General features: G+C 41.8%; 1 protein-coding gene across 3 annotated transcripts; it reads left to right on the forward strand.

The window, feature by feature from the left end:
- The first annotated feature begins 1,373 nt into the window (after positions 1–1,373).
- On the forward strand, positions 1,374–23,242 carry CLTA (clathrin light chain A). Of its 3 annotated transcripts, XM_037851060.1 has the most exons (7): positions 1,374–1,732; positions 8,013–8,050; positions 10,125–10,242; positions 15,912–16,023; positions 20,563–20,616; positions 21,833–21,868; positions 22,805–23,242. In XM_037851060.1, exons 1-7 carry the CDS (start codon positions 1,516–1,518, stop codon positions 22,974–22,976), a joined length of 747 nt encoding a protein of 248 aa, XP_037706988.1. In that variant the 5' UTR covers positions 1,374–1,515; the 3' UTR covers positions 22,977–23,242. The 3 variants fall into 3 exon arrangements, with proteins under 3 accessions (XP_037706988.1, XP_037706989.1, XP_037706990.1); XM_037851061.1 differs by lacking the exon at positions 21,833–21,868; XM_037851062.1 differs by lacking the exons at positions 20,563–20,616; positions 21,833–21,868 and having other exon boundaries at positions 1,378–1,732.
- The last annotated feature ends 91 nt before the right edge of the window (positions 23,243–23,333 follow it).

Raw genomic sequence — 23,333 nt, forward strand, 5'->3', positions numbered from 1 at the left:
GTATCATCACGGAGATGCTGTGGTGGCCAGGAGACCTGGGTCTCCTCTTGCCCAGTGACTCCCTGTATGACTGACCCCTCCCACAACCAGGGTCTCAGTTTCCATATGAACCAGATGATCCCTGACAATGTTAAATTTTTTACCAGAGCCCTGCGATTCTAGAAAACAGAGAAGGTTGATAAATACCTCCAACCTTTGTAGTTCAGGAAACAGCATACTGCAAAAAACCACCCTTCTCCATATGACTTAGATAAGATTCAGAGGTGGTCCCTCTGTTTACCTATGACAAGGCCAGACACAGACCCTCCACATTCCCATTCTTTGCCTCATAATTAGCTGAACTGCTTGTTCCCACTGATCAGCTGGAAGAAAACACTTGCTAACTAAAAGTTTAAGTTTCTTTCCTTCCTCCAGACCCCTGAACTTAAAGGACACCTTTCAGAAAACTGCTTCAGCATGAAATATTCTCTGAGCTACTATCTTATCATTCCACTTCCCTACACCCGGTTTTCCTCTCTATAAAAGAACAAAACTTTTGCCCATCTCTTGAGTCGCTTGCAGACCTAAGGGTCAGAGCCTTCTCCTAGTGCAATAGTCCCTTTCCCCACCATGCAATAATGTTTTCAAATAAAGTCTCTCTACCAAGTCTGGATTTTTTATTTGACACCCCTAAGGAATTTTCCAGTCCTAGAAATTTCTATCTAGCGCTAAAAAGCCGTCCTGTCTGCAAAAGTGCTTAGTAAAACGGGATACATTCGCCTTTGTATAAAAATACTGACTGGGAGAAAAATCAGAGTGGATTTGAATCAACTGCATTTAAGTCAGTCGACTCTAAGGGAGAAAAAAAACTACAGGCTGGATGAATGGGTTAACCAATACTAAAAAAAAAAAAAAAAAAAAAAAAAAATTATATAAGCCATATATAAGTCCATATCCGTTAACGGATTCAATTTTCCCATTAATCCTGGGAGAGAGGCAGTGCAGGGATTCTTGTCCTCATTTTACAAACGAGGAAACTGAGTTTCAAAAAGCGTCAGTGGCTTGCCTCTTCTGTAATCGACCAATCATCACCGCCCTAACTCCACCTCACCTACCAGCACAGAACTATAATCCTCAGCTGGTAGCCCTCTTCAGTCATTTCGGCTCTTAAGTGCGCGGCGGATAAGAGCGCTTGAAGTTAAACACCAACTTCCGCCTCTCTGGAGCCCGCGGGACTCACGCCTCTCAATTCCAGCACGGCTGGAGTCACGAGTTTTCCTCAGGGGCCCGCCCCCTCCTGCTGATTGGGTAGTTCTTGAACCATTTATGGACTCTGATTGGTTGTTCTCTTTCCGGCTCTCCGTGACTGCCTAGACCAACCGGATATAGAGGCAGGATTTCCGCTTCCGTCTTCTCCCTCCTCTTGGTTGTCCTCGGATCGCAGCTGCCACCACAGCGTCCGCTGCTGGGTGCGGTGTCTGTGAGTCGGTTGGTTTGTCTCTCAACGTCAGTGTCCGTGCCGTTGAACTACCTGCCATGGCTGAGGTAGATCCGTTCGGTGCTCCCGCCGTCACTCCAGGCGGTCCCGCGCTGGGGAACGGAGTGGTCGGCGCAGGTGAAGAAGACCCCGCCGCGGCCTTCCTGGCCCAGCAAGAGAGCGAGATTGCGGGCATCGAGAACGACGAGGCCTTCGCCATCCTGGACGGCGGCGCTCCCGGGCCCCAGCCGCACGGCGAGCCGCCGGGGGGTCCGGGTGAGAGTGCAGGCGCGGTTGGGGCGGGAGAACTTAACTGGAAATTGGGACCAGAGTGGGTCCTAGAGCTTCTGTGTAACTCCTGTTCTTTGTTGAACAGGGAGGGAGGGGCCGAGGGGAAAGAGGAAACGAGACCCTGCTCAGTCATGCAGAAGCCTGGGGTCGAGAAAAGCCTACCGCTCTATAGTGTGTTTGCTGCAACACGCGGGTAGAGCGAAGAAGGCAAAGAGAATAAAGGGTGACACTCAGGCCAAGGCAGCTTGTTCAATTCATCAAGTTTTCATTAAGCACTCGCGCGTGCCTTGAGCTTGACCTCTGAATTAGCGCAGTTTGGCCACACTTGTAAGCGTGAGTCCAGCACAGAACAGATTACTAGGAAAGGGGAGCAGAAAAACTTAGAGAAGTCATATAGTTTTTGAAACATGTAAACAAAAGATGGCATTGCTCTTCAGCATTTAAGCACTTAAGGTGTACAGAATCTTGGGTTATGGGGAGGAAAGGAAGAGTGCATAGGGAACTCAAGAAAAATGTTCTAGCTCTGGAGAAAAAAACTCGAGCCAAAGAGGGATGGGAGTTTAGCGTTCATTGAGTGGTATTTGAGTCAGGACTTCTAGAGTGTGCTCTCCTTTCCCTGGAAACAGCTTTGGTAGGCTTGTTGCCTAAGTAGAACCTAAAACTAGCCAGGACCAGTCCGGGAGGAAAGAGTTGGTGAATAGAGACTACAGTGTGACTTTTTTCAGCCAAAGTCAAGCAAAAGGGAGGGGAGTGGGTGGGTGGGTGCTAGGGCTGGTAGGATGCCAGTTTGACCTTTTGAATGCCTTACCTGTGTGATGCTTAGTTGTGACTGTGGGAGGAAGGGATGAGTGGGAGAGACCTGTTCAGTGGTATAGGGAAGTAGGAAGGCTAGCCAGAAAAACTGAGACTTTGCTTGTCATTTCCTTAAAAAAAGCATTATGTTTAAGGGAGAATGGGACACTGGTGGAGCAAATAGGGGTATCTTTTACCCCAAACTCAAACTTTAAGCAAGTAGGCAGGCAATATAAATGAGAAGCAGGCTGGGAGTAAAATAATGGGTGTTGGAGACTGATGCTTTGGGGCACTAGAGAGTAGTGCTCTGCTTAAAAACATTCAGACTCAAAAATTTCAGTTACTGTGCCAGCCAAGCAGAATATCTGAGGTGTCCAGGGGAGATGGGGTGCTGCTAGTTTGCAGCTTCTAAATTCTTTATAATATACCATACTGCCTCTTAAACAAATAAATTTCCCATTAAGAACCTAAGAGAGAACTGAAAGTAGTACCGTAAAGAATGGGGGTCAGGGATATGTTCCCAGAAGCAAGCTTTTGGTATTCTCTAGAGTTGCTTGGACCATGCATATGCAGTTTATAGCAAGCAGGTTAGACTGAACTGGGCTGTGGCTGGGAGATTAAGTTGATTTTTAAGTGGTTAGGTGTTATTTTCGTTGGGTTGTCTTTAACATTTGCCTGAGAATAATAAAATTTGCTTTTTGGATCCTTAGTTTACCTCCCTCTTAAGTAGAAGAGAAAACAGTCCTAGAGAGATGTGATTTGCTTAAATAAGAAAAAAAAGGCAGATTAATAACTGAGCCCCAAATCTCCCCACACTTAGATTGTTTCACATTCTGTTGCAGTTGTTTAGCAGGGGTCTGGTGAATAAGAGATTGTCATTTCTGAAAAGTAATTTTGGCTGCCCTGGGCAGGACAGAGTTGGGAGAAGCAGGACACCTAGTTGGCCGTCCTGACTCAAGGACAGTGTTACTCTTGGCTCACTGTTGTATCCTTGATGCCTAGCAGGGTGACTGGCCCATGGTAGGTTCCCACGTGCTTGCCAAGGGAATGGGCAAAAGTGTCAGATCCACAGATCCTGTATAGAACTGGCAGTTTGGGGAGGTAAAGGGAGAGTATAGAGTTGGATCTTCAGGTCCCTTATGCATCAAGCTTTCAGCAAAGGGAAGGAAGGGATGATTGCTGACTTAGTTCCTAGGAAGAACTCTTAGTGAACTAAGCATTTAGTTGCTTTAAGCCAGATCCCTGACAGTGTAGTTGAGGTTGTTAATAGTGCAGTGGTCAGCACTTCCTTTGGGGATTAGAGAACTGGTTGGACCCTTTTTCTCTTTCTGTTTTTTTTGTTTTGCTTTGTTTTGTTTTGTTTTGTTTTTTAAGAGGCACTCTTAATGTTTTAATGTAGTGGTTAAGAATGTGTGCTTAGAAGGGTCAGAATACCTGGACTCCTGCAAGTAGAGGTAGAGCATCAAATTCAATTTGGTAATTGTATATTGGCACTTTCTTTTAAATGATGCTGTTCTAGGTTTTGAGTAATACAAAAGTGACATAAAATAGCTAAAAAAAAAAAAAAAGAAAAGAATGTGTGCTATCCTAGACTGCTTGAGTGTGAGTTTAGCTTTGTGGTCTCGGGCAAGTTATGTAAGCACCACCCTGCCTCAGCTTTCTCCTCAGTAAAAGGTGCCTAATACATGCCACATAGAGTTTTTCAGATTATATGAAGATACCTTTAAGGTTCTTACACGTAGTTCCTGTTACATAGTAAACATCCAATGAATTCTAGCTACTACTATTCCTTAGGAGTAAGGGGAGTTAAGGATTAAAAGGTTTATAAGCCTTAGGGTATATTAAGCATAGTGAGAGATTTTAGGTGGGTGCTCTTTTCTGAAGTTTTATAAAGAGATATATAGACAGCAGGCTGTAACTGATTAAGGAGAGGGGAGAATATCTAAACTCACCCCAGCCTTAGGGAAAATTCATCCTGTGGAGGGTGGGGACAGACAAAAACCAGAGGGGTTAGGCCTGAGCCCTGGATGACTCCCTCAGTTGTTAGGAGACCCTTGGAAGAGAAAAACGTGTATAGGCAGGAGGTAACCAGCTGGGTGATGTGGCTTGAGGAATATTGAAGAAGAACAAATGGTCAATAAAGAGGCAACACAAGTCTAGAGCAACTAAAAAGCCCTCAGCATGAAGGCTGAAGGAGCAGGAGAATCGGAGAGATGATTGAGGAGCAACCAAGAGTATAGCAGTGAGGCACTATTTACTAAGTTTCTGAATAATAACTTGGTACTGTATGCTAGGTGCTCTGTATATACTTTCAGATCCACGCCTTAATGCTGTAAGCTAAGTGATACCATATTTCAGATGAGAACTGATGCTTGCAGAGATAAAGCAATGTTCCTAAGGTAGCAAGCTAATAAATAGCTCACCTGGAAAAATTCAGACTCAGGTCTGCCTTACTACAAATGGTTGGGGAATATGGGAAGTTTTAGGTGGGTTTGGGACAGAGCCTTGCACCTTTGGAAACTTACTCTGGTCCTTGTTTCTGGCTGGAGTTCCTGAAAAATAATCTAGCAGGTTTCCTTCTGGAGCATCAGGTTGCTTAGCTTTTAGCCCTGGATGCCTTTTTGCATGTTTCTGTAGCAACAGTTCATATAAGAATGTCAGTCCAGTAAAGAGCTCAAAGCACATGCCTGTGTGTCTGGATTTCTTCAGACTAAAGGACAGGCAACATGTGATTTAGAAGGAGATATTAAGACAAGGATTGCTTCTATTTTGTGTATGGAGAAATGATCAAAGTCTCTGTCCTATTGGAAATGGCCCTGGGCTGGAATATATTAACTGAATAGTTAGTGTCTAAGCTATAATATATTAACTGAAATGTAGACCTGACCAGACTAGCTTTTGTAGGCTCTAGAATTTAAACTATTTCATTCTTTCCAATCTCAAACAAAAATAAATTCCATGTGAGCTAGAGAGACATTTTTTAAAGTACAGAGAAAGTGAGTGTCCTAGAGTAGGAAAGTTCGTAAGCATAAAACCATAAATGAAAAATTGATAAGTAGTTCTAGGTGTTAAAATCAAAATCCAAATTAAAAGCTAAACTGGGGAAAATATTTGCAATATGAAAGAATTGATATCTAAGGTGGAGATCAAAAGATAACCGATAAGAGGCAAAACTCAGACCATTTGGTAAAGAAGAAAATCAAATGTCAGATACGTGATTACCTCACAGGGAATAAAAGTTGCACATCAAAGAAAGCTACCATGAAATTTTTTGCCTGTCAAATTAGCAAAACTTAAACACGATAAAGCAGTGTCCAGCATCAATGAAGGGGTGAGAAGTGGGGCACTCATGCTGCTGGTAGTAATATAAATTGGTAGACTGTTAGGGGCAAATAGTCAGTGTTTTAGAAGTTAGGAAAATATATATCCTGTGCCTCAGCAGTTACATCAAGGAAGGTTTTATTATAGAGGAGTAAATGAATATGCCCTCAAAATATTTTAATTAGTTTTTTGGTAAACTTTGTATTCCCAAAATTTGACAGAATGATTAAAACTTAAATGGGTAGGTGGCAAACAAATAGCTTAACCTATTAGAAAGTCAGTGACAAAATAAAAACTTAAGAGATGACTCATAGGAATAAAACAATAAGGGAAATTAAGAAAAGTATCAAACATGTTGACGTAGTATGTATAGTATTTAACATACTAACCACTAGTGTCTAGTGTTTCTCATACTAAAAGCAGTTGAGAATTTAATGATACAGATAAATGGATTGCTAGAAAACATATGTTGTAGGAGTCCAATTTTGCTGAAAGAAGTTTTACGTATCTGCATTAGACAAACGATAAAGAAACTGAAGTGCTTTGGCTGTGCGATGGAATTACATGGCATTTGCTTCTGTCTCCATTTTCCTTGTGTAACAAACTGAATATTTTGTTATTGGGAACATGTTGGGGAAATGATCTATAAAAATTTAAAAATACAAAGTTAAAGGAAGGGGAACTGGGAGAAATAAGACCAAAAGAAAGGATTAAATGTTAGGGTTGATTTGGGAAAATAATTCACATTGGATTTAGTTAGTTAGGTACCAAGAGAGCCAGAGGAGTTGATTTGATGACTTCTTTGCCTGTTAGAAGAATGAAACAGATTATCCTGTACAAGGCCTCTAGGAAAGCTGTAATGGCCCACACTAACTACTTGGGATTCTTTTTACTATCTGAGTTGCTTTGATCTTTTCTGGTTCATTTCTCCTCTCATCTTCCCCCTCCCACCATGTGCAATAAGACAGTCACTGAAGTTTGAAAAATTTTGTACGAAGTAGTGGGAAGTCCTACTAGTAGAGATACAGAATAGGTGGAAGTTAAAATTTTTGTGGTTACATTGTGACTCTTAAGGGACAGAGGAGCAGCTGCTCCTGAGGGAAGGTATGTGGCCCTTCCTTCCACAACTCCCTCTTAGTCAGGGCTGGTGGGTCAGAGTAGGTGTTATGGGCATGTGCTTACAGGGGCCAGTCAGGAAACTGAGTTAGTGAGAGACAGAATGGGTTTTACCATTTATGTTTAGTATGTTAAGTATTATTTATCACCACTTCAGGAATGCAGGCCCAGTATTACCAGATCTTTTTCTCCCTGCCCTTCTACCTCCTCCCAGAAAAACTGGAAATCCTGCTTTTGTGAAATGTTCTAACTTAGTACTCTGTATTTTAAATCAAATATGTTTGGCCCTTGAACCACTAGTTTATACCTTATGGGTAGATGGTCTGTAGGTCTTACTTAGATATTTCTCATATTTTTGAGATTGACTTTCTCATTTAGCACATGAATAGTTAATTGTGTCAAAAAGACGATTGTACGTCACACCCAGAGTTTTTGTAATTCTCATCCTTAAAGCACTGACTTAATTTGGCTTGTTCGAACCTTACTGTTTTGGACTAATTCCAGTTGGGCTAGAGGAGTTAGTAAGAATTCTTGACTGTAGACCCATGGGTGCCCAGTCTATTCTGGCCACAGTGGGTAGTATGACCCCCAAGAAAGCCCCTTGGTTTGAAAAATGAGCTGCATGGGTCTGCTTGTGATTGCAAAGACGAGCACACCTTGGATGATTGCAGGCTACACTTTTCCTTTGCTTTCTTCAGAGCATCCATAGAGAAACATGGTTGCTTCCTGAGACTCTTCTACCAAGTCTTCCATTTCTCACCTCTCTGAAGCCAAAAAAACAGAATTTCAAAAGCTTTTGGGCTTGGGAGATTGGGGTCAGATTTGTCTTCATTTTGGTAAAGTCACTTGGCATTTGACTGTAAGCAAGCACATCTTGGATTCATTAAATCGAACTTTTATATCTAGTACCTAGTTCAGGGATAGCATTTAGTAGTTTATGGTACCCACAGCATACAATAATATATTATACTGTATAACCCTTTGGCCCAGCATTTGGCCAGCCCTGACTGACAGACTGAAATCTTATGTCTTACAGATGCTGTTGATGGAGTGATGAATGGTGAATACTATCAGGTACAGAGTACTCTGATTATGTCAAATGATAGTGGTTAAGAGTCTTCCTTTCCTCTAATTTGATTTGGCTTACCTAGGGAGATGCCCCAATCCTTTGACCTCTTGGGAATATTAGTAGCTGGTATGTTACGTACCAGAGTGAAAGATTTGAAGACAAGTGGCATTGACAAAAAGAATGCTCTTTTAAAATGTTACTGACCTGACCCAGGTTTACCAATCTTGTTCTCAGTTTCTCCGAGATAATGATAATAGCTAATTTAAACACTGCCAGGTACTGTGTCAAGCACTTTGCTAACTTAATTTTATTTTAATTCTCACAGTGACCTGAGGGACATTTAGTGTTGTTGTTCCCATCTTACAGATGACTAAACTGAAGCACACAGAGGTTAAACCAGTTGTCTAAGGTAAAAAGGTATTATAGTGGTAGAGCCAGAATTTGAACCTTTTGGATTTTATTTTTAGGGAGTTTGGTATTTGTGATGACCACCATTATTTTCCTTCTGTCTCACAGAGCTTTCGGTTGCCAGCCCAATTTGCACTGGCATAAACAATAAAGAGAACACCCTGGTTCATGTGATTGAAAGAACTCCAAGATAGGCTAGGTGTGCTTGGTACAGGACTCTGGCTCTGCCAGCTGTGTAAGGCAGTTTTGTACTCAGACTCTTCTCACAGTAGCCAAATGATTGCAGTGGTTCCAGGCCTCACATAAAGACATCATGTTATCTAGAATAAGATGGGGTTCCTCCCCGCCCCCAAACAAAAGTCTTGCATCCATGAGGACCAGTCACAATCAGGGGAATAATGTGGTGATATGCTTATCTGGTTTCTATCTGTCCCTGAACCGATTAACTGTGGCAGGAGAGATAATATTAACCTAGTTGGTTTAGGCCAGTGATGGGTAAACTTCTTCTGTAAATGGCCAGGTAGTAAATAATTTTTAAGTTTTATGGGCTGCGTATAGTATGTTGGAACTAGAAACTACTCTGTTGCTGTAAAATGAAAGTAACCATAGGCAGTGTATAAATGAATGGGCGTGGCTGTTTGCAGCAAAAAAACTTCATTTACAAAAATAGGTGGATGGCCTGGATGGTAGTTTCTAATCCTCAGTTTAGAACTTAGGCTTTAGAGTAAGACAGAACTGGATTCAGATCCTGGCTTTACCGTTTACTAGCTGTGAATTTGGACATGTCATTTGTTTCTTTTTCCCTTAGTTTAACTTCCCAACAGTGAAATAGGAATAAAACTTAATCTTTGAGGTGATTGGGGAGGTAAAGCTTTTATGTGTTTGGCACATGAAAAATGCTAATAATTTAGTTATTATATTATTCTCTTTTTTTGTTTCTAGGTTGATTAGGTTAGTCTGATAGTATTCCTTAACTAGTTCAAAAGGTAAAGTAATTCTCTAAAGATTGACATCTATTTGAATGCTTATCAGTTTATTTATTAGTTTCCAAATCTTACCCAGTACAAAGAAGAGTCGTTGTCACACCCACCACTTTGTGACTCATGTTTGCCTTTGTAACCTCTCTCTCCCTTGCTATGACTGTAGTGATTATATATCTTCTTTTGGACTCTCTTTTCTAGAATTCACTATATTATGATTAGGTGGTATTAAGCAACCTTTTTCCTACATAGTGTAATAGCATTTAGAAGTCTTGGGTTTGGGGCTTTGCCTTGCTGTGTTCTTATCTTTATTACTTTGACAATATCACTTAATCTCTGTCAAAGGAGAAAACGAAAACTGATAACACTATTTCCTAATAAGTCCACCCCACCCAACCCCCCAAAACTTTCCTATCTCCCACTCAAGTCCCATTTATTAACAGGTAGAATAATAACATCTCTGCTTCCTTTATGTGATTATAAGTATCAAATGCAATCATGTTGAAAGCACCTTATTGGCATGTAAGGTTGTGTTGTTAGAGTAATAAACCTTTATTTTCCACCTTCCTTTTAACATTGTACAGCAGCCATCCATGTTGTATACACCAGAGATTCTGTTCTAACTTGGATGAAGTGCATTTCAGAAAGGTGTTTTTGGTACTGATGAAGCACAATTGTGTTTTGTGTTAAGGAGAGTAATGGTCCGACAGACAGTTATGCAGCTATTTCGCAAGTGGATCGATTGCAGTCAGAGCCTGAAAGTATTCGTAAATGGAGAGAAGAGCAAACAGAACGCTTGGAAGCTCTTGGTAAGGAATCCCTTTGTGTCTTTGGGTATCTGTTTTCAGTGGAATAATTGACCTTGACTCTACTTTTTAACTTAAATTAGCCATAGTGTCTTTTTCTGGTCTTTGAGAAGAAATCTTTCTCAACCTGAAGGTCACAGGTCATCCACATGGAGGTGCTTAGTCACAGACCATCCTGCGAGGAGTAGGGCAGCCTTAAAAGTCCCCAAGTGCATCCTGTCTGCTCACAGGAAGAGCAAAGTGGTGCTGTAGAAAGAACACTGGACTGGGAGTGGAAGAAATACTGGGTTGAAGGCCCAGCCTTAACTCCTACCAGCTCTGGGCACTTGGTTGTTCAAACATTTTAGAGCTGTTGTTTCATCTGAGAAGGTATTTATAAGAGTGCTTTGTAAAGTATTGTATCAGAGTGAGGGACTTTCACACAGTCCATTTAGCATTTGAAGGCTGAATGTAAGATAACATTTAAGAGAAAAATGTGAGATATATTAGGAAACATGCATGATTTGTTTTCTTACCTTAATATCCTTGTAAGGTAAGAAATGGTAGTCAGAATTTCACCTTAAGTCTGCCCTACTTCAGGGTCCATGTACATCCCTTCAGCCTCATTGCTTTCTAAACACATTTAATGTACATGACCATCTAGCAAGGCAGGCAAAGCCCAAGATCAGTGCCAGCCAGCCTGGCCTTTGGTGACAAGATGTGTACTTATGGAGTGATTCTGGCCCCCCTGTCACTGTTGATTCAAGATTAGGAGAAACTTGGTATCAGTATATGGGGGCGTGGGTTGAAGAGATATGGCAGAGTGTGAGAATGTATTCCATGGTATATTCTTAGCATTTTAATAAGTTTTTCAAACACGGAACAATTGAAAGAAGAATAAAATGAACATGTGTACACCACCTAGATTTTTTTTTTTTTTTACTTTTTTTTTCTTTTTTAAATCAACTGTATGAAAAAAAAAAAAATACAATAAAAGAACATTTCAAAGAGACCATAACAAGGGAGTAAGAAAAAGACAACTAACCTAAGATAACTGCTTTACTTCCAACATGTTCCTACTTTACCCCAAGAAAGTTACCTAATATAACAACATTTCTGTGAACTTGTTCCTACTATATCCATCAGAAATTAACAGACCATAGTTATTCCTGGGCATCCCCAGAACGTTAAATAGCTTATCTGTTCTTCTTGGATTATTGTTCCCCCTTCCTTAATTGCTCTCTATTGCTAGTTCCCCTACATTCTACATTATAAACCATTTGTTTTACATTTTTCAAAGTTCACATTAGTGGTAGCATATAATATTTCTCTTTTTGTGCCTGGCTTATTTAGCTCAGCATAATGTCTTCAAGGTTCATCCATGTTGTCATATGTTTCACGAGATTGTTCCTTCTTACTGCCGTGTAGTATTCCATCGTGTGTATATACCACATTTTATTTATCCACTCATCTGTTGAAGGACATTTGGGTTGTTTCCATCTCTTGGCAATTGTGAATAATGCTGCTATGAACATTGGCGTGCAGATATCTGTTCGTGTCACTGCGTTCCGACCTTCCGGGTATATACCGAGAAGTGCAATCGCTGGATCGAATGGTAACTCTATATCTAGTTTTCTAAAGAACTGCCAGACTGACTTCCAGGGTGGCTGAACCATTATACAGTCCCGCCAACAATGAATAAGAGTTACAATTTCTCCACATCCTCTCCAGCATTTGTAGTTTCCTGTTTGTTTAATGGCAGCCACTCTAATCGGTGTTAGATGGTATCTCATTGTGGTCTTAATTTGCATCTCTCTAATAGCTAGTGAAGCTGAACATTTTTTCATGTGTTTCTTGGCCATTTGTATTTCCTCTTCAGAGAACTGTCTTTTCATATCTTTTGCCCATTTTATAATTGGGCTGTCTGTACTATTGTCATTGAGTTGTAGGATTTCTTTATATATGCAAGATATCAGTCTTTTGTCAGATACATGGTTTCCAAAAATTTTTTCCCATTGAGTTGGCTGCCTCTTCACCTTTTTGAGAAATTCCTTTGAGGTGCAGAAACTTCTAAGCTTGAGGAGTTCCCATTTATCTATTTTTCTTTTGTTGCTTGTGCTTTGGGTGTAAAGTCTAGGAAGTGGCCGCCTAATACAAGGTCTTGAAGATGTTTTCCTACATTATCTTCTAGGAGTTTATGGTACTTTCTTTTATATTGAGATCTTTGGTCCATTTTGAGTTAATTTTTGTGTAGGGGGGTGAGGTAGGGGTCCTCTTTCATTCTTTTGGATATGGATATCCAACTCTCCCAGCCCCATTTGTTGAAAAGACCATTATGACTCAGTTCAGTGACTTTGGTGGTCTTATCAAAGATCAGTCGGCCATAGATCTGAGGGTCTATCTCTGAATTCTCAATTCGATTTCACTGATCTATATGTCTGTCTTTGTGCCAGTACCATGCTGTTTTAACAACTGTGGCTTTGTAATAAGCTTCAAAGTCAGGGAGTGTAAGTCCTCCCACTTCGTTTTTCTTTTTTAGAGTGTCTTTAGCAATTCGAGGCATCTTCCCTTTCCAAATAAATTTGATAACTAGCTTTTCCAAGTCTGCAAAGTAGGTTGTTGGAATTTTGATTGGGATTGCATTGAACCTGTGGATGAGTTTGGGTAGAATTGACATCTTAATGACATTTAGCCTTCCTATCCATGAACATGGAATATTTTTCCATCTTTTAAGATCCCCTTCTATTTCTTTTAGTAGAGTTATATAGTTTTCTTTGTATAGGTCTTTTACATCTTTGGTTAAGTTGATTCCTAGGTACTTGATTTTTTTAGTTGCTATTGAAAATGGTATCTTTTTCTTGAGTGTCTCTTCAGTTCATTCATTTCTAGCACATATAAACATTACTGACTTATGTGTATTAATCTTGTATCCCGCTACTTTGCTAAATTTGTTTATTAGCTCTGTTAGCTGTATCGTCGATTTCTCAGGGTTTTCCAGATAATAAGATCATATCATCTGCAAACAATGACAGTTTTACTTCTTCTTTTCCAATTTGGATGCCTTTTATTTCTTTGTCTTGCCGGATTGCCCTGGCTAGCACTTCCAGCACAATGTTGAATAACAGCACCACCTAGATTTGATAAGTAACATTTTTTCATATTGGGTTATCTTTATTAAGGCATAAATAAGGCATGTATGTATATGTGTGTGTGTATACACGCATTCAGAGAGATGTAATTTTTTTCTGATCCATTTTAAAATACAGACACCACATACTCTGCACTTAAATATTTTATTGTACATCTGCTAGGGATAATTACATTCCCCTTACGTAACCGCAGTGCCAGCACTATATTATCTCTCTTAATAACCACTGAATTAGACTCCTTATTTTACAGATGGGATAACTGAAACCCAGAAATAGGAGGGGACTTGACCCAGATAACAGCCAGTTACTAACTAAAGTCTATAGTGTACATTAGAGTTCCCTCTTTGTATTGTGCACCTCTGTAGATTTGGACAAATGTGTAATATCATGTATCCACCATTGTACTAGAATAGTTTCACTGCCCTAAAAATGCCCTGTGCTCCATCCATTCATCCCTCCTTTCCTTCCCCTAAAACCCTGGTATCTACTTATCTTTCTTCCACTCTATAGTTTTGCCTTCTTGGTAGTGTCATACAATTTGAATCAAACTGTATGTAGCCGTTTCAGACTGGCTTCTTTCACTTAGCGATATGCTTTGAAGATTCCTCCATTTCTTTTCATGGCCTGATAGCTTATTTCTTTTTGTTGTTAAATGGTACTTCATTGTATGGATGTACCACAGTTTCCCCATTTACTTATCAAAGGACATCTTGATTGCTTCCAGTGTTTGGCAATTATGGATAAAGCTGCTATAAACATCCATGTGCAGGTTTGCAGGTTTTTGTGTCGATTGAGCTTTCAACTTATCTAGATAAATGCCTAGGAACACAGTTGCTGGATCATATGGTAAGCCTATGTTTAACTTTGTAAGAAACTACCAGGCTGTTTTCCAAAGTGGTTGTACCATTTTGCATTCCCAGAGACCTTACTTTTAAAATTTGTTATTTTCCAGTCCTTTGTGGGTTGAATGCTGTGTCAACCCACAGCATTCCTCATTGCATTATAACATCCTCCATTCCACACATACATTGCATTGGTCATATACCAGCTGTCTTCATATACCAGCTGTCATCAATGGAAAATCTGCATAAAATGATTCTCCTTCTGATGGTGGGTCACCTTCTGATAAGTTAGATAACAGGGTAAAAAAGTCCTTTATAATCTGAAACTTTGGTTCAGTTGCTAGCTGCTGTTGGGCTGTTTCTAGTTGTTCTAGACACTGCCTTCTGCAGGTTGTAACTATAAGACATTTCTCGCCAAGGCCCTAGAAATGCCCAGAAATCCTTTGTTTCTTCTCTTCAAGTATTTACTTGACACCGCCATTGCTTTCAGCTCTCTTCTGAAGATGCTAATTACAAGTTGGGCTCTTTCTCTGCACTTTCAAAAGTCTGTCCTAATCACTAGTGACCAGTTTCTAGCCACATCCTGTGATTACTCCTAGACTTGCTTCCCTTTCCATCTCTTCCTTTGGAGGCAGCACAATGATGTAAGTAATGAATGAGCTTTAGAGTCAGACCTGGGTTTGAATCATGGCTCTGCCACTTATTATAATTTTAGGACAGTCACTCAAACTTTACGAGTGTTCGTTTTCTCACTGTTGAAAATGGGACAAGAGTTTATCTTCTCGGGGTTGTTGTAAAGATTAAATGAAACGTCTTTAAGCCGCCTGCCAGAGAGGACATCCTGAAGTGTGTTTAAAGTTGTTGTCAGAGTAACTTCAGTTGCCAGCTGCACCAAAAGCTATGGCCTTATGGCCTATATTTATTTCCCACTGTCTATTGCTAATTGTGTCTTTGGCTAAACCCAGATTTAGTCCTAAAAAAACTTTATCTTTGCCTAAAGCCTTCAGGAAGAGGAAGTGAGAGAAACCAGTGTAGAGTTGTCATGAAAAATTTGCAGTCTTGATAAATATTGAGAATCAGTCCAATCTGGCAAACCTGCTGGGTGTACATTTTCTCACTCATTTCTAAAACCTTTTGGTTAACTGTTACTTACTCTATCCCTTGCAGTTCTCTCCACTGGACTTTTTTAGTCCTGTCCTGACTCTGCCACAAACCACAAACTCACTCTAGCTTGGAATAGATGTCTTGTGGTCCTCTTTAACTCTGTTTTCTATATTCCATCACTCTCTGGTCCTGGATCATCTCGACTTCTGATAATCTTTCTAATAGCTCATTGCTTCATCATAAAAGTACTTTTCCGTATTTAGTTACAAGAATGCCACTGTGTTTTATAAAACCATTAATTGTTAAACCTGGGATGTGGAATAGCCCCCCTCCCTCTAAAACAAACAGAAAACTAGTGTTCCACTAAGGTGTCAGCGGACTGGGATAAATGTGGTAAAATAGTAGGAGTAGAATCAGTGAGATCAAGAGTTGGTTGTATAAATGGGGAAAATAGAATTTTATCTGTCTCCACCACCCTCCTCCCCAACACATGCATGTACCTACCATAAATTTAATAAAATCAAAATAAGCATATGAAACTAATTTAAATTTGTGTTTTGCCTCATTTGTATTGTATTTCTTTTCCCTCCCTTCAAAGATGCTAATTCTCGGAAGCAAGAAGCAGAGTGGAAAGAAAAAGCAATAAAGGAGCTAGAAGAGTGGTATGCAAGGCAGGACGAGCAGCTACAGAAAACAAAAGCAAACAACAGGTCAGTGCATGGTGGTTCTAGCACAGCTTGTTTTCTGTGATTTGAATCAAATCCATTTGTCAGCACACAGTCTAGGTCTCAGCTGCTGTCTCTTTTAAGTTTCCAAGTGAGTGTTGAAACACAAGGGTTCCAAGTCTCTTTTTAGTCCTGTGAGCATAATTCAGTCAGTAGTTAGTTTAGCTCTTCTGTAAGACCTTGGTTAATTTACATCACCTGTAATGTTACTGCTAAAAGAAAATTTATTTCATAGATTATATCTATGTGTAAAATACAACCCTGAAATGAAAGGTCACTAAATGGATATACCAGTTCCATTACTTAGGAGGTGATTATAGACTTGGCCAAGTTGCATACCCTAAATACAATCCTGCCCTCCCCTGAAGACACAGCTCCTTCACAAAAGGGGCCCATTAGCTGGGAAATGTGCTTTGTAATTAGGAAGAAGGATATTCTAAGATAGTAACTTCAGAATTAAGGTTCTTTGGATACTTGTCTGTGCCTAAAAAAAATCCTGAATTGACTTTTTTTTTTTTTTAAATGCTCTTTTCAGAATGTATTTCACTCACTGACTTGAAGGTTAAGTAGTTGTGGGGAGAAAACCTATTTATTCTTGTATGACCACCAAAGAGCAGCTATGGTCTTTAACACTCCACCCTTAGAGTCGATCTTGAAAGTAGCTTAGAGATAAGAGGTGTGAGCATTGTTGCTCACCTGGCTGTCGGCAGCTGGGCTCTGAACCCAGCAGGGAAGGAAAGCCAAACCTGCACTCAACAGTCAACTCCTCCTCACTTCAGTATAAAGACAGGCCAGGCTGTGCCTGGGAATGTTTTTGAATTATCACTGCAGAGTCTCTTAGGCTCCTATACTGAGAGAAGGGAAGCAGCAGTTGGGCTAAGTGCCCCTATCTCTAACAGCTCTATTAGGTGGGGGTCTGCCCAGAAAGAGGGAGCCAACTCTTTTGCCATCCTACCTGTTCCATTGTGGAGCTATCACAGAGCAGATTCACTCTTCTCTTACACAGTAGCCCTTTAGCTACTTGTCTCCCTTTGATCACACTTAATTTTGTTAGCTGCCCTTCAGTTGCAATGCTCGAACCACTCTCTTGGCCCCCTTCCTCTTGGGGATGGAATCTCTTGGAGTGTCTGCTGCGTTCCATTTGAAGTTCTTTGGCAAGTAGCGTGGGGACTGCTTTCTGGCCTGGGTGTTGAGTAGCATCAACTACATAGGGTTTCTCTTGAGCTTGTGGTCAGTGTGAATTGCTGACAGGTCCAGTCTTCTTTATCCTGTGCTCATTCAAAATAACTTCCCTGTAGATGCAAATTCAAATCTGTAAAAAAAAAAAAAAAGAGTGGTTGCCTGTGATATTACCCTAGTAAGCTGCCTCGGCAAATGAATCTGCTCTGAAATGTTTGGTATAACCAGGCTGACCCTGTATGGATGGGTTCCCTGATACTTAAGCAATGTACAGATTTTCAGCTTAAAAAATGATTATACAAGGGAGGTTTCCCTTTGTAGAAATTTTGTGAAGCCAGTTTTGCTGAACTCTGTCTCTTCTGTAAAGAAAGGGATACCTGTCTGTATATAGAATCAGTTGTCCTTGGAGAAGGTAAACACACCTGTTTTTAGGAGCTCAGCCTTAAAGGTTGACTAGTCCCTCCAGGCATTGATTTCTGGCTTTAGTACCTTTTTTAACTTGGAATTGTAGAGTGTTGGGTTAGATAGTTTCATAAATGAACCCCTGAGATCCCAGAGAGGGGAAGAGACTTACTACCACACATTGAGAATGAAGAGCTGTGATGAGAAACCAGAGCACTAGCTTTGCGGAAACCTTACAGCACAGTTACTGGCACACTTGCCACTCTCACCAGCATTCTGGGGCTGAAGGGATGGTTTTTACATTTATTCCATTGATTCTTCAGTGGGTGGAGATGGGAGCCATTTTAGAATCACTTTAGAGAACCTCTTCCAATGGCATATGCCTTCTCCTGGATATTTTGATATTGCTGACTACTCCTCCTCCCCCATCTATGTTTGACTCTAAACTTCAGAGTCTAATGGAATAGGTTGTATTTATATGCATGAAGTGACTCATCTTTCTCATCGTCCATCTACAGGTAAATAGTGAAAATTTTTAGAAAGAGAATTGGGGTGTTCAGTTTAAGCAGTTGTCATTCTTGGATGACTCCCACAGCAGCTGGATAGTTAAGGGGACCCAGCAAGATAAGGCAGAAAAGCAGAGAAGCTCAAAAGAGGTGACTTGGGGATAGAAAGGGCCTAGTTTTGGGAGTGTATCATCAGGACTCCTGCCTTCCAGATGTCCCCAACCAGCTCGTCAGCAAAGCATTAGGAGCAGAACTTCCATGGCAGGCAGAACTTCCATACAGCAGTCACCAGGCAGGCATGGTCCTTGCCCTCACAGAATCTGTAGTTGGTTGGGTCAGTCCTCAGATGCGTCTCCCTCTCTTTCTCCAAGTCTGGGCCTAAATGTCATTGCACAGGTGCCTGTGGAAGAGAGTTCCCTTTTCCTAGGAGTCAGTTGCAATAGGAGTAGTGACTGGCTCCTGCAGTTGGATGAGTTTACTCATGAAGAACAACCCCAGAACATATTCCTTTCCAGACCAAAACAGAAACTTCTTTGCTGAGACTTTTCAGCTCTTTCAAGGCTTGTTAAAGTTTGGAGAATCCATGAATTCTCGACGATGGCAAGCATTCATTTCTATGCCCACTGTGGGCTATTTATGGAAGTTCTGCATTGTGTTCAGGCCTCCTGAGCTTGCCCTGTGGTTAGGACCAAAGGCCTTCCTCCTCTTTTCCCTCTCCCAAGCTTCCCTAGGCCCCTTCCTGTCTTGGCCGAGGATTGCTGCTTGCGGGCCCATCTGTCTGCTGAATGAAGAACAGACAGGTGGAAGGGGTTGCCTGTGTTTGGTGTGCATAATTTTCTGTTTGTTCTGGGTCTGTAACCTTGACAGGGGCTGTGGTTGTTACTGACAAGCTCTTTAGTCTTGGGACTAGCTGCAAAGGAGCAGAAGCTTTTGTTGTCTTAGTGATGCCTTGACAGGAGTCATTAAACCTTTATTTTCTTTCAGTAGGAGCAAGCTCAAGTTGAAGTCAATTAGGTTTATCCCTTTGTGTAGACTGAAAGGATTATGGGTTTACAAGCTGGCCTCCCTTTCCTTTCCCTCCCACTCATTCTGCCCACAAACAACTCTCTGTTTTCTTGCTGAGTCACTTTAAGTTCCAATCAGGCTGCTCTTTGTGCTTTCTATAAATTTCCACAAAATACCTCCATTATATAAACCAAAATAGGAAAGAAGGAAGGGTACTGTGAGTTTAAAAATAAATTGAGGATTAACATTAAATACCAGAACTTTCCTCAAATAAATATGTACACTTTGGGTAAGGAGCAACCATGATTATCCTTAAAGAAATGTCCCTTCCACTTTCCCACCCCCACCCTCACTACCAAACCTACCTGGCAAATGGTAGGGTTAGATTCCTCCGAGGAATTCTGGGCCCAGCCACAAAAGGCAAGGGTGGACTGGCTGGGCCCAGGGATTTGGCCTGAGGCAGCAGGGAGTCAAAGCCAGCCTCGCCTCTGCATTGCAGATTCCACCTAATGTGCCCTCCTTTCCTTCTTGTCTGAGAGCCCTGCCCCTTTGATCCACTTCCTAATCTGAATGAGAGTTAAGGAAGGATGTTCTGGCTTCTTGGCTGCACCTTTGCAAAGCCGATCAAGTCTGGCATGGAAATATTCAGAAACTGCACCAGTATTTTGAGCAGCCCTTCTTCAGGGACACACAGTAAGCCAGTGCCAGAGCCAGGATGCCTAGTCTAGTGTTCTTTCCACCATACACTTGTCTTTTTTCTAAGGTAGAGATTTTGAAATGATTATAAGTGTTCCCAGGATACTGAAAATTTATCCCACTTGGTCAGTGTGGGGAAGCAGTAGTTAAATAATCCAAGATAGTGCTGATTTGGGGCCTTAATACATCTGGTGTCTGGCAGCATTCCATGCCTGGTGAAATTCACTGAATGCATTAGGAAGGTGGCATGGTCTCCTGGGCATACACCAGCTGCGAAGAATCATTAATGTACAGTAAAAAGAGCCCTGGACAGCCATCCCTGGTTGTGAGTTTTGGTGCCACTGTTGTATAGTTGAGCAAGATGCTTCATCTCTAAGCCTCAGTCACCTCATCTGTAAATGTAAAGTATGGGTCAGAACACTGTCATAAGGACAGAATTAACATGAATTTGCAAGGGCTTAGCCCAGCATGGGAGCTTAGTAAGTACTCATGGTTCCTGGGGTAAACCACCCAACAGGGAGGAAGGCAGGGACTCCCTATGCAGATGGCCAGCTGGAAAACTTGGTCCGAGGTCAGTCTCCAGCACTGGAAGCCTTGCCGGGGTTAGGATGGAGCCTTGGGAGTGCTCCCCAGAGCACAGTTGCTCCATTGTTACGGATTTTAGATGTTTCTGCTTCTCAATGTTCTCTCTTTTTTCCTGCCTGCTTGCCTGCCTTTTGGACCTCTTGCTGTCTAGGGTGGCAGATGAAGCTTTCTACAAACAACCCTTCGCTGACGTGATTGGTTATGTGTATGTTGCAAAACTAATTCCTTTTCTTGTTTTGATTCTTTCTACTTTATGTTAAGAGTTAATGCTCCTTTCATGTCACAAGTTGCTTTGCTTTTTAAATTGTTTCAAACTGGCATGGTGGGGCTACCTAAGAGTTGATAAGCTGGGGTTATGATCCATTGATCATCACAGGTCTTGCAGAATTAGGGCTTCCTGCCCCCTCTGATGACCAGTTTTTGTATTCAGGGAAGAAAGCTTCCTCCCTCCCAAAATGTGATCTTGCCCGGGAAGGGTTTGGGACGTGGGTGGACTCTGGCCTCTTGCTGTTGCTCCCACTACTGCTGGTACTGGGTAGGAAGGGAAGTCTCCCTGCCTGGGAGGAGGTGAGGAGCCAGAGAGCAGCAGCACTTGCATATCTAAAGTCAGAGCTTTAAAGGCTGCTTTTTCTACATTTGGTGCCTTCAAAGAACATGGGGTAGATTTCTGAGCAGAGGGGATTGTCTCTGATGGGTTTCTGTAATGGTTCTCTGTGGTCTTCCACATTGGAAATTGTTGAGTCATCAGCTCCTGATGCCCTGCCCCATATCCTAACAAAAAGAGGCCCCACTTTGTGGTCAAAATAGTCAAAGCTGTCTGATACAGGCCGCTTTGGTTCCCCAGCTCCCCACCAAGAAAACTGCATCTTTGTGTTCTGAAATAAGGTTTTTTTTTTGTTTCTTTGTTTTTGTTTTTAAAGGATTCCTGATATCAAAGTAGTGTTGCTGAAGACTTGGAAACCTTTATCATGGTTTTCTCCTTTAAAAATTAGGATCAGCTTCTATATAAAGGGATGGAATAGAGGAGGAGAGGAACCTGTGAGAACGGTGGGCAATAGCGACTGGGGCCTATAGAACCTCTTAAGGCCTTTGACCTTGAGATTGTCATCCTGTTAGAAGACAGAACTGGGTTTCTGGGCCCCCAGGTGCATTTGCAAAGAGACTTGTGAAATGCTGGACTTACAGGTGGTGTTTAATTTGATTTTGCATTCTCTCTGGAGTAGAAATGGAGACTGCAAAGGTTGAGTCTGGGTTTGCTGGGCAGCAGGGTGGCCCAGCAAAACCAGCTGCACATTCCCAAGCATAGATGGAGTGGCAAGGGCATGTCTAGCTTACTGACCATCTGCATTGAGCTCATTCTCATTTTCTGTATCTGACCTAAAGTTTCTCTCCTTGTTTCTTTTCTTCTCTTCACCTTTAAGCACAAACATAAACCATCCTTGCTACAGCCTAGAACAGTTAAGTAAACCTTTCTCACTGCCCCTAACTGTGTGTGCCATGAAGTCGCAGTGTTGTAGTGGCTCTGGGCTTCAGCGGTGTTTACCACAGCCATCCCTGTGATAGTGCCACCCCTCCTTCCCCACAGACCAGTCATCTCCATTGCTTTTGCTTTGCCCGTGATGCTTGTTGAAGTAGACGAATATAGTGTGTCTTCCGTCCTCTTACCCCTGTATTTCCCACCAGTTAGATAGTACCCATCTGAGGGTGGGGTGGGCTGACCTTGACATGAAACAATGTTGGAGCAGCAACCTGCCCAAAAGCAACTAACAGTGGCTCTCCTGCCAGAGTATGCCCTGAGTGGCCCCAGACACCTGGCTGGAGGGAAAATGGCAAACTTTTGGCTGAACTGGAAAATGTCCTAACAAACCCCCTTCCAGAATGGCTTTAGTCCCTAGTGCCTGCTAGCATGGAAGCTTTGTCTTGAATTCCTTTTGATCTGCCCTGTTTCTCTCCAGCCTTAGGAATGAATCCATAGGCTACTGTGCTTTTTAGAAGTCTCTAAATTTGCTTGAAACTCAGGGCAGTCCAGTATAAACTACTGTTCAAGTTCATAACCAGCCTGTTTTGCACTTGTTAATAAAAGTAATGCATAGCTGGCTAAGGATTTGCTTTTTTCTAACCTCTGTATGAACAGAGAGCAAGAGAGAGAGTGAGCCCTGAACCAAACACCTGTATTCCACCATTTTACACAGCAGTCGGGGCACACTTGTGCCTAGGAGAGCTGGCTACATGTCTGCCCTGAGTCTGACTTGTGTCAGGGGCTGTCACTCTTTGGAATGCCAGGATGCCATTAGGTCAGGCATGAAAAGGCATTCACTTTTATAAGAAGGCAGCCAGGTAGCTCACGGGGGTTCTACATTAAATTCTACAACATATTCTGTTGTTCCTTCCAGGGCAGCAGAAGAAGCCTTTGTAAACGACATTGACGAGTCTTCCCCAGGCACTGAGTGGGAACGGGTGGCCCGGCTGTGTGACTTTAACCCTAAGTCCAGCAAGCAGGCCAAAGACGTCTCCCGCATGCGTTCAGTCCTCATCTCCCTCAAGCAAGCCCCCCTGGTGCACTGAAGAGCCACCCTGTGGAAACACTACATCTGCAATATCTTAATCCTACTCAGTGAAGCTGTTCACAGTAATTGGATTAATTATGTTGAGTTTTTTTGGACCAAACCTTTTGTCTTTAGAGTTGATCATTGTTTGTGATTGCATGTTTCCTCAGCTGCGTTCTCCCCACATTCAGAGAGGAGGGAGGGGAAGAGGGAGGGAAGCCTCCCAACAGTAGCCTCACCTGAGCTTTTGTGCATTCTGAGAATAAATTTGTTTCAAACCATAAATATAAAGCTTCTTTATTGACCTGAGGGTGTTCTGCAGTTCAGAGTGAGGTTTGAAGAGATAAGGGATTTCTTTTTTAACATTTCTGGGGCT

The sequence above is a fragment of the Choloepus didactylus genome, chromosome 10 (assembly GCF_015220235.1).
Source record: "Choloepus didactylus isolate mChoDid1 chromosome 10, mChoDid1.pri, whole genome shotgun sequence".
NCBI classification, from domain to species: domain Eukaryota; kingdom Metazoa; phylum Chordata; class Mammalia; order Pilosa; family Megalonychidae; genus Choloepus; species Choloepus didactylus.